General features: G+C 38.5%; 1 protein-coding gene across 1 annotated transcript; it reads left to right on the top strand.

The window, feature by feature from the left end:
* Window positions 1–1,237: 1,237 nt before the first annotated feature.
* On the top strand, window positions 1,238–1,837 carry LOC122810956 (rho-related GTP-binding protein RhoB-like). Its single transcript, XM_044082485.1, has one exon. It carries the CDS (start codon window positions 1,238–1,240, stop codon window positions 1,835–1,837), a length of 600 nt encoding a protein of 199 aa, XP_043938420.1.
* Window positions 1,838–12,098: the final 10,261 nt, after the last annotated feature.

Raw genomic sequence — 12,098 nt, forward strand, 5'->3', positions numbered from 1 at the left:
AGTGGTGGCAGCCAATCGGATTCCTACAATCCAAGCCGCCACTTGCCTAACACCTCCACCCCTTGACCTATGTTTTCTTTGTTGTGTTATAATAAATAGAGCATCCTCCAGTAGCAATTCCCTTTTTGTCATCTGCTTTATTGCTACTGAATTCTTCTGTTTACTGTAAATGAACATTTCTGTGCACCGTTTCGGGAGACCACTGGTAATTCACCCCCTAACTGAGATTACATCCGTGAGAAACCATGAAAGGCAAGTGCCGTACAGCTGCAAGGGAGATCTTCCTTCCATCAAGGTAAGTGCTCATTGTACAGAATAGCAGTAAAAAAAGTTTCAACAATAACAGTTTTTGGGTTGTGCTTTAAAGTAGTAAGTGTTAAACACTCATTTGGATAGCTCTACATGCATAAGTAAACTGAAACATGTACAGCTATCCAAATGAGTGTTTAATGCTTACTACATTAGAGCACAACCCAAAAATTGTTATGGATAGCTCTACATGCATTAGTAAACTGAAACATGTAGCAATGATTAGTATAGTTTGGATCGCAGGAACATAATACTACAAGTTGAAATGTGTAGTAGGGTCTGAATGTGAAAACGGGGGCTCTTTTTGCTTAAATCTTTTTACATTCAATTTTTAAAAGAGAGGAGAGACATTCGAGGAAGGCTTACAGCTGGTCTCATAGTCCGTAGTTCTTAAACTAGCTGTGAATAACTTTTACTGAACATTCCATCAAAATATCTATTGCAAATTATTACAGCTTAGTATTATTACATACAGAACAGGAAATGTATACGTATATTTAATGACAGTACTTTTGGGTAACTCCTCTTGTTTGAAATGTGTCACATCATTCAAATGCATTGTCTGTATTGTAAGTAAAAAATATATATTTAATAGTGCTAAAGCAGCAGCTAATGTCCTAAGCATCTTCTGAAGTTGAAGTTAAGCAGCTGATTTGTTTCAGCATGGGAGCCAATGTCCTAATCAGTGAGCCCACCCTAATTAGCTTAATTTCAGCTTGGAGAGGGTGGGGAGGGTGGCCTAATGGTTAAGGTGTTAGCTTAGTACTAATCTATGAACCTATGAACCTATGGAGAGAACAGTTGATGCCGGCTGGCATAAAATTGTTGTCAATTTTGTTTACCTTGTCAAGAAAAAAACAGTGACCCACTAAAGAGGTGAATGTATTCCATACAGTGTACAAAAGGACAAGGATACCAGAATATGACTATGTCTGGGGCTGTTACCGTGAGGAAGAAGCTGGTCGTAGTCAGGGATGGTGCGTGTGGGAAGTTGTGCCCCCTCATCGCTTTCAGCAAGGACATGTTCCCCGAGGTTTATGTGCCAACTGTGTTTGAGACCTACATGATGGACATTGAAGTGGAAGGGCGGCAAGTTGAGCTGGCCCTTTCGGATACTGCAGGGCAGGAGGATTACAACTGCCTTCACCTATTATCCTACCCAGACACTGATGTTGTCCTAATGTGTTTTTCAGTGGACAGTCCAAACTCAGTGGAGAATGTCCCTGTGATTTGGATGCCAGAGATAAAGCTCTTTTGCCCTTACATGCCTGTTGTGCTGGTGGCTAATAAAAAGGACTTGAGGAATGATGAAAAACTTTGTGCTGACCTGGCAAAAAGTAAACAGTGCCCAGTGCGGAGCGAAGATGGTAAACCCATGGCGCAGAGGGTCGGGGCATATGACTACACAGAGTGCTCAGCCAAAACCAGAGAAGGTGTCCGGCAGGTCTTTGAGACCACAACAAAGGCTGCTTTACAGAAAAGGCAGAAACCAAACCGAAGAAGATGCATGAGATGCAGTGTGCTTTGAGATGACCATTTGGTTGGGGGCCTGGGTCGTGGCCGATCTGAAGCTTAGAAGAAAAGCTTGCAGATGAACAGAGTCGTGTTCTCCTGACTTTTACTACCACCTAAGTATTAAACTGGTGCAGGCGCCATGCCCTCAGGGTCATGTGGAAAGCAGCCAGAGGTGCTGCTACATGCCCCGGGGGATCCAAAGTGCCCAAAGACTTTTGTGCCACCTGATACACCAGAAGTGGCATTGAGGACTTGAAATCCAGCACAGATGGGCATATTCTGCGCCTCACTTTATTTATGTTTTTGCAGACCCACTGGATGTATTACTGTTTTATAAAACATTATTCCTCATCGAGAATGAATTAGTGAGCAATAATTCTGAACATTTTACAACACTACAATATCCAGTAATAGGTTACGGTTTTAATGGACTTGAACTGAAGGCTGCATTTAATTGTGATTTATAATTTTTTTTAAATCATGTTATACTCATTCATTTTTAAATAATGGGACCTTTTTACAAACTGTAAAGCAAATGTGCACACATGTAGTGGTTGATGTATAGCTGAAGTTGGCTAAAATAGTTTAATTATTGTGCTCGCAGATAGTACGCAAGTTGCTCATATTTTGATTGATGAATTACGTTATGGTGAAAAATAGCTCTTTCAGAAATAAATCTTTGATTGTATTTTTTAAAGGAGTGATCTAGTGTGTTGCAGTCTTGTTTGCCTTAAAATAAAGTACATTTTTTTTTATAATAATGCATTCTGTGTGAGTGACTATTTCTGTAGAGCTACCAGAGAAATGCTGGTGATTTCTATAAAATGGCATATACATCAGTGGGCAATGTTTGTGCCTGCTGCCATTGTAGTGGTCATCACTACGTTTTTGTTGCAGTGGTAGGGTTGGTTTCTTCTAGTCCCCATAATCTTTTTTTTTCTGTACTGTATTATGACCCTGAGGCATGGGGAAGGTATTTTCTTTCCTTTAGATGTATCAGTTATTCCCACGTTCTCTGGGGTAGACATGTTTCAGTCCCAAGGGCCTACACAGCAGATCCCAACTGGAGATACTTATGTATAGGCTCCTTTGCAGTGATTACAAATGCTGTTTGTATTTAGTGGATGGTGTCTTTATTGAGGCAGGGTGGAATCAATATCCACAATTACCTGACTGGTTATGTTCTTAGTGTATGTTTCTTTTTTATGTTGCCACCATTCAAAGCATCAGTGTACCCTTGTCTGGCCAAGAAGTCAGAAGTCAAACTGTTGTGGTCTTTTTTTCCCCTGTACATCTTTCATCAATTTAAGTTATGCTGGATTTAATCACATTGTGGCATGATTTGTCTTGTTGCTAGGGGAGGTTTGAAGTGCTTATGAGACCAAGTGAGTATATAGAAAACAAGTTCATTTTGTATCTCGATACTGGGATGTGGCATAAGTCCTTGCTGTGAAAATCTTTTTATTTATTTTTTTGCTAGAAAGAAATAATTGTCTATCCCATTTGGTTATAGATTGTCCTTACCCATCCCATTGGTAAATAATTATAATTATAAATTATAAATAATTATATATTACTCTAATGAGAGTAACTGAGATCATTCCATAGATAATGTGAGGAGACCCGTGCATGGGATAAAGCATTTAGAAGCTGCTTCTGTCTATTAGTAGTATGGGGGGCAGTCCTGGTGTGAGTTTCCTGTTTCCCATCCCTATATCTAATTTGTGCTTGAATATGAACAGGGATGAAATTTATTTTATGTGGATGGGAGTCTGTTCCAGAGCATCGGTATCCAATGCAAGAAATACCTGACCCTCCAAGCTGTTCTCTTGATGCTGCAGAAGAGGTTTAGATCTCTAGACCAAGTGTTTCTGATGCCATTTGATATGCTGATGTGCAGTAAACCCATCAGTATTGGGTTGGTGGATACTTTGTATGCCAGACACAGGTCACTTCTTAACAGTGTGTAGGATACCACCTGTAGGGACAGCACTTTGAATCAGTCCATGTATTACATGTTTAGACCATGTATCCTTTCAGTAAGGCATCTCTGTAGGTATTCCAGTTGTTGCATGTGTCTGGCTATCGGAGCAATCTATAACTATCAGAGTAAACATTATCATGTGGTACATTTTAAAACCTAGCGTACTGGAACAGTTAGCATTAACAACAAGGGTAATAAACTAGCAAAACTGGGTGCAGTAAATAAGACCTATATAGTAAGAGAGAACGTGTGGTCAATGTGTTAAGGAGGCACAGTTGCAGTAACTTTGTGGGAAATAGAATAGTCATTAGTAAGGAAGGATGTCTAGTGGTATAAAACTGAATTCCACATCATTGGTACACAGTTTGTGGAGTGAACATTATATCATACTACATATGGAATGAGTCCCTTTAGTGACTTGATATATTATTTCAAAAAAATATTTGTTCAGTTGGACTTTCTGAAACCTTGTTTGCCTTCCCATTGCCCATTATTCTTCCCAATATGTTTTCTAAGAGCAGATCACTTCTATGTATTCAAAGTTCATACCTGGAAAAAGTTTTGAATTTTTTGACTTTGTGATTTGATTCCTAGGACCACAGTTTCTATTACTTAATGCCAAACAAGTTATTTAACATCCTCACATTGCCAGATCATACCTGGAATGTATGCATGTGTGTAATAATCATGCACCGATTTGTGCATTACAGGTAATGGGCCTCTAATTACCTGTAATACACAAACTGAGCAACGTTTGTTGCTCTGCTTGACAGGGGCACAGGAAAATTATATTCTTGGGTGGCAAAAGCCAGGGTACCATTTGGCTAGGCTCCCTCAGTTCAACCTTTCAAACTAGCCGCCCAGCCTCCCACTCGTGACATAGTGCTTCCTAGTAACAGTGTCGTTTAAAACAAGCTCCCTGCAGTCCTTCTCACCATCATTTTACAAGCTGGGCTGATGCTGCTTGGCAGCCAAACCACTCATCCACCTATCAATTCATATCTCGCTCAGTCCCATGGGAAATGTGGCTGTGGAAACAGATACTGCGACCAGAAAGCTTAAAAATGCTCTCTAAATGAATAAAAATAATAACAAAACACAGAAGACGGCAATCTGTAAATTTTCCGTATTTGATATTTACTCCTACAGAATTAAACATGTTTATTAAATCATTTGTTTAAATAAATCCCATGCACTTTAAACATCAGTGAAATACTTGATTAAAGAGCAAACATATATTTGGATTGTATTGATTAAAATCAGGGGAAAGATTTTAAATATAACTCTTAACCACTGCAGAAATGAATGATTTAAGTGTAAGTATCAATATCATTTATTTCTGGGAATCTTATAAACTAAAGGCCTTAAAATGTGACCCCACTGTGGTATGATAGATACCTATCAGCCTCAAGGACAGAATGTACATTTTCCATGTAGGTGATGCCTACTCAAACAGACAATGTGATCAGGGGTGTTTTCAGTAATCTGTGCTTGGTCCTCCCCTGTTCAGCATTTATTTCTCTAACTTCTAAACTTAATCAGCTTTTAGAAAGGAATATTATTTATGGCTAGTGACTGGAACTTGATTTGCAATAGTGAGGATGCTTTAGAGGCCCTATAAGGGAAAATATAGAGTAGATATTTGAAGTAATATAAGAAAATATTTGGCATGGAAGATGTGCATCTAATAGTAGGAACTCGGACAGGATTTACATATTATTCCCCAAGGTAGAATAACTGGGCTAGACTGGATAGAAATTATATTTCAAGGGAGCATGTATATTTAATTGAAAGCGTTGACATACATGCAATTCAGCTCACACTACAATAAAAACTAAGGTAAATATGCACGGTAATGGAAGTAAAAATGAGACACTGGTGCTTTGCTACTTACCTGTAGGAGAGGAATTTAAGGAAATGGTAGTGAAAATTATTCAAAAGTTATTATGGAAGATAGCAATTTCTTTAGAAGGGATAGCTAATGAGTAGGATAAAATGAAAACCGATTTTAAAAATTGGAATGTAGAAATCAAGAAAATGGGTTTTGCCCAGTCGGACTTTTCCCAGTCATCAAAGACAAATAAATAAATAAATACTAAATAAACTAGAAGCTCTTGATTACAGAAATTGATATGTAAGATACAAGCAGTGAAAATGTTTTGGTCCCCATACAGGTCAGGCATACTTTTATCAACAAGAGAAGAAGCTGTGGATGATAACTAAGAGTTGAAAGATTGATATGGGATGGCAAGAGTTACGTGGAATAAGATGGAACAAGGTGGTTTAGGATTACCTGATTTAAATGGATGTTTTAGAGCTACACAGTTATGAATTGTATGTTGTAATTTACTTGACCACAGCATTTTGTGATATAGACAAAGATTTGTAATAAGTGTCATTCCTCATTGCTTAGTACCTTGCTAACAAATAGGTGGGAGGAAGGGCTCAGTAATAAGTGTTATACTATTTTTACTGAGTAAGTGTTGTACTATTTTTACTGAAGCTGCAGAAGGTAATATAATGAATGCCTACTCAACAAGCAACAGGCAATTATCACCTGTGTCTGAGCATGTATAACTTTGTACTTCATTAGCACAGTGCAGTTACAATATAGCAGTTACAATATAGCACTGAGTCATTATCACTTTTTTTGGGCAAAACTGTCAGCAGCTGTCACTATTATTCACGTAAGTAGAAGTCATTATCACATTGATGAATGCACAAGTCAGATTTGCCTCTTTCTCCACTTGGAGTCATTGCAGTCCACCCTCACCCCATTTGCTAGAATAAGAGGATTTCTGGTAGGCTGTATGAAGGATATGAATATATATGTTATTATTTAGTGCCTTGGGTCCTGTGATTTTCCATAAAATCACAAATTGTTGTGATAAACAGACCAAGACTATGAAGCTTCATCTGGACAGTTGAGATTTCTGACCTTCTCACACACAGCAACACACATACCCTCTACTTCAGACATCAACAAGCAGCTAGTTTACATTCCATGCACACACCTACTGTCTCACATGTGTATTTCTTCATGTACCTTATCTAATGTCTGAATTATACCTTGTCTGATGTCTGTATTGTGTTGAGAGTATAAAATCAGTAATGCTTTTCTTATAAATTACTAAGGTCATATGACATACTACACAATGACTCTCTTAGAAGTATACATTTATACTTTGTTTATGTTTTTGTGTGTATGTGGAAGAATATATTTACATTGTTTACTTTTTACTTGTAAGGGGTGCTACTGTGATGCAATGTTTCCCTCTGGGAAAGGACACATGCAAAAAGACAAAGCCTGGGTCAGTCATGGTCTTTTCACATGTTGTCTTGCTGTAGCTGTCCAGTCAGTCTCCCTCCTTTCAGGTGTAATAAATGCATGTAGGTCAGGGCAAGAGGGTTTACATTAGCTCCTCCCTTTCACTCCTTATGGGCATTGCAGAATGGACACATGCAAATGGAAAAGGCAGAGGTAAGGCAGAGTGCTACCATTGCATGCATTCAGGAGTCATTGCTGCTACCAGCAGTCTGAGCGGACAGTCAGCACCGGTATGGGACACTTCAGATGCCCACGAGCTGAAGCTCCATGCCTGTCCTCAGCATATTAGTGGAGTGGCGGTCCTTACCCTGTTTTTTCCATTTACATGTGCCCTTTCTGTGCCCCCTCATCAGTCATTGTGTGTAATTTTGTGTTTTCATGGGTGGTAGGTATGTACCTCTGCAGCGTCATCACCACTTATGTACCTTATACATCTGCCAAACATTAGTAGTAATCTGTTTGCATTTTCCTTCCTGTGCAGGTTTGCCCACCTTCTGACACTGTCATGGCTTCATGAGCAAGAGAACAACAAGTGAGAGTCTGGGTATGTGGCCATTCCTACATTCACTGGGCCACTAGCCATGCCTCTGTAACTGAAAACCACTACAGCTTGAGCTTCCCCACATCTAGTGTGACGGTGTACTGGATTGCAAGAAGAGGTATGCATTGGAGCAGAGTACTGCAGTTGTTGGAAGAGAAGATTTCCATCTACCCTGACCCCAACATCCTTGTGCTGCACATTGGAGGAAATGATGTGATCAGTCAACCACTCGGAAGGCTACGGTTTCAAATCAAAGCAATTTTTGAACACCTGCAATCGTGGTGGACACGTTGTCATTTTGTGTGGTCAGACATAATTCCTCACCAGATATGGAAAACAGCAAACAGTCAACGGGCAGCGCACAAGGCCAGACATTTACAGAATGATTTCATGCATGGCGTGATGCATAGGGTCAGTGGATCTGCAGTCTGCCATGACAGCATCACCGCAGAAGATGTTTACCTGTTCAGAAGGGATGACATTCACCTATCTAAGGAGGGCATTGTGTTGTTCTTGACTGACCTCCAAATGGTGTGAGGAGAGCTATGCAGTATTGGTAACATGCAGCTTGTCAGAAGAATGGAAAACACCCATGACCAAGTAGGGCCAGTATGGTAAGTAAAACTCTATTATGAATTGTGTTGAGTAAAATATGATATTTTTCTGAGTTTGGCAAATAACTGTGGGAAGGAGCTGGTGAAGATGTTGAGAAAGAACAACTGTTTCAGGAGAGTGCTGCCACATACAATCGAATATATCAGTAACCATCCTGCAATACTTCTTTTTTTATTCTTCTTTTATCAGGCATGTGTAGAGTTTAGATGACAGGAAAGGCTTAGTAATATAGAACTTGATCCTTTAGGTCCATTGCTGAATGGACATGTGTAAAGAGAAAAGGCATAGGTAAGAAAGATTGCTGACACTGAAGGAGGTCATGAGACTGTAGTGGTATCAGCTGTCTGAGTGGGTAGCTAGCACATGTATTGGACAAATCAGATGGCTTTGCTTGCCACTGAAGTCAAATGCCTGCCCTGGATTCATTAGTGGAGTGGCAGTCCTTACCTTGCTTTTTCTCTTTACATGTACCCATTCAGCAGTATGTTGGATGCATCAAGAATGTGTATATTTACAATCATATGTGTCTACATTGTAAAACAACTGGTTCTGAATACTGTACACATGCACAGATATCAGTTTTGTTAGGACTGAGGTTATGGAAATTATGATTTTTCCATATTTTGGTAAATAACTTTGCATGGTAGAATCTGAATGTACTAAGTAATACCTCATTTTGAAGACAGCATTGATGGTTCCAACATGGTAAAAGAAATGCACCTGTATGTTGCACACATGTGCAGATATCAAAGTTTGTTTTGGAGTTAGGATATGGAAATTATGATTTTTTTCATATTTTGGTAAATAACTTTGCAAGGGAGCATGCTAGTATGCCAAGTTATACCTCATTTTGAAGACAGTGTTACTCCTTACAACATGGTAAAAGAACTGTCCCTGTATGTTGTACACATGTACAGATATCAAAGTTTGATTCAGACTTTGGTTATGGAAATTATGATTTTTTCATATTTTGGTAAATAACTTTGCAAGGGAGCATCTGAATGTGCTAAGTAGTACCTCATTTTGAAGACAGTATTGATAGTTCCAACATGGTAATAGAACTCTCCCTGTCTGTTGTACACATGTACAGATATCAAAGTTTGTTTTGGACTTAGGTTATGGAAATTATGATTTTTTTTCATATTTTGGTAAACAATTTTGCAAGGGAGCATGTTAATATGCCAAGTAATATGTCATTTTGAAGACAGTGTTACTCCTTACAACATGGTAAAAGAACTGTCCCTGTATGTTGTACACATGTACAGATATCAAAGTTTATTTTGGACTTAGGTTATGGAAATTATGATTTTTTTTCATATTTTGGTAAATAACTTTGCAAAGTAGCATCTGAATGTGCTAAGTAGTACCTCATTTTAAAGACAGTATTGATATTTCCAACATGGTAAAAGAACTGTCCTTGTATGTTGTACACATGTACAGATATCAAAGTTTGTTTCGAACTTAGGTTATGGAAATTATGATTTTTTTTCATATTTTGGTAAATAACTTTGCAAGGGAGCATCTGAATGTGCTAAGTAATATCCCATTTTGAAGATAGTATTGCTGGTTCCAACACGATAAAAGAATTGTGCCTGTATGTTGTACACATGTGGAGATATCAAAGTTTGTTTTGGAGTTAGGTTATGGAAATTATGATTTTTTCATATTTTGGCAAATAACTTTGCAAGAGAGCATGTCACTGTGTGCCAAGTAATGCCTCATTTTGAAGACAGTGTTACTCCTTACAACATGGTAAAAGAACTGTGCCTGTGCACTGTATAGATGTACATATATCACAGTTTGTTTAGTCTTGCAGGATTATGAAAATTATACATTTCCAATACTTATTATTATTATTATGCCCATATCTTTGCAAGGGAGCATGGTGATGACACAAATGATGCATCATTTTGAAGCTGACATTGAGACGCACAACTTCTACACTGATATGTAGCCTCTGTCTGTTACAGGTAATGAGATACTATGCTTTGTTTATTTATCAATTATGAGAAATATATTAATCATACTTCTGTGAATATCTCTGTAAAGGAGCATCACACAGTAATGGTTAGGGTATCATTTTAAAGCTGATATTCATACTAACAAATTAAATACACATTGTATGGGTCTACATGGTACATTGACCAAGATATTGTTCCTTGCTTTTCCAAAAAGGTAAAAAATATGCACAATATCAACATTTCTTGCCAAATATTTAATAATTACTTTGATATGCACTATCAACATTTACACTGTTGGAAAGGTCAGTGTCTGCTGAACAACACTTGTGTTTACATTTTTAGTCTAGCTCTTATAGTTAAAGAGTTATGAACATTTGTTTTCTGTATGGTATTACAAATGGATTTTTTGAAAATGAGCTCAGGCTGCACTGTTGTTCCTATGCTGGAATTAAGCACGCAGCTTTTTCTGAGCTGCTCCGAAGTGAATGAGTTAACCTGTGCAGCAGTAATTCATTTATTTATTTATTTATTTTATTTTACATTTGTTTACCTGGATAGTACAAATGGATACATGTCCATTTTCAGCGGAGGCCCGGGAGAAAAGCTCCAGTATAAAAAATTACATAGATTACACAAGAAGTTAGATAACATTACATGGTTTACACAAGAAGTTATATTTTTTGTTATTGTGTCTTTTGGCTTTTCCCGGTTAGAGGTTGCCACAGCGGAACTCCGGTCCGCTAATGATTGGCAGTAGATTTTTACATGCCGAGTTGCCGGCCCTGATGCACAACCTTCAACGAAGGTACGCCCATTCACGCATGTCTCCACACAGAAGACGCTCTAGCTGAGAATCGAGCAAGACAACGTCTTACTGTGAGGCATAAGACAAGGTGCTTTGTACAATGGTTTAGTAATGTTCCCAAATAGGGACTCACAGTTCTCATGGTAATACTGGGTGCCTAGCAATCTACTGGTATTGTGATTGGTCCTTTGGGGGGGAGGGGTAAGGTTTGCACTGAATCTGTTAGCTAGTATACTGGCAATATCTGTTGGTTCAGTATAGGAGGTACCATTGTGCAGCAGCTCAGACCAAATCTGGATATTGCCATGGATATTCTTTGCATTACTATAGAAGGCCTTGTCATTGTCTTTACTATCTGCTGCAATTCTGTTTTCATTGCTAGCTTTAGAGGATTTGATGAGTGATCTCAACTTTTTGTTGAGGCTGATAAGGGAGTTTTTCCAGTGTTGAGACTTCACCTTATTCCACATCAGTTTCCTTCTTCTGTTGTAGAGTTTGTTTATGGCAGGGGACCACCAGATTGGCTTCCTTTTTTGGAAGAGAGCATCTTGGTTCTATTGGGTATGGTGAGATCCATGCATTTGTGTACATGTTCGTACAGGGCATTAGTGTATTGTTCTTAGGTTTAGGCTTCAACAAACTGGAAGAAATAGGTAACGTAGTTCTAATTTGCCTGGAAAAAAAGGCTTTGAGCAGGTGAGCCAAGATAGACCATTGGACTGAGGATATTCAGGACTACTGGTGACATGTACAAAGTCCCATTCTCTTGCAAATTTCTGAAACAGCTGGCTAGTAAATTGAATACCATTGTCAGAAAGAAGCTTGTGTGGACTGCCATGAGCTGAGAAATGACGTTTCAACTTACAGCAGTGGATGTTAGGTTAGGTAGTAGATCAATCTCAAACTAATTCGAGTAAGAGTCTACCAAAACCAAGTAGTGTTGATTGTTCCACTCAAAGATATTAGTTGCTACAGTAGACCAAGGTAGTTTAGGAATTGGACTTAGCTGAAGTGGTTCCATTTGCAAATGTGGTCTAGTA

The sequence above is a fragment of the Protopterus annectens genome, chromosome 9.part0 (genome assembly GCF_019279795.1).
Source record: "Protopterus annectens isolate FY-2018-M chromosome 9.part0, PAN1.0, whole genome shotgun sequence".
NCBI classification, from domain to species: Eukaryota; Metazoa; Chordata; order Ceratodontiformes; family Protopteridae; genus Protopterus; species Protopterus annectens.

Bases quoted from the DNA above. Each gene is read 5' to 3' on its own strand.
- LOC122810956 (XM_044082485.1), top strand. From the start codon at position 1,238: ATGTCTGGGGCTGTTACCGTGAGGAAGAAGCTGGTCGTAGTCAGGGAT.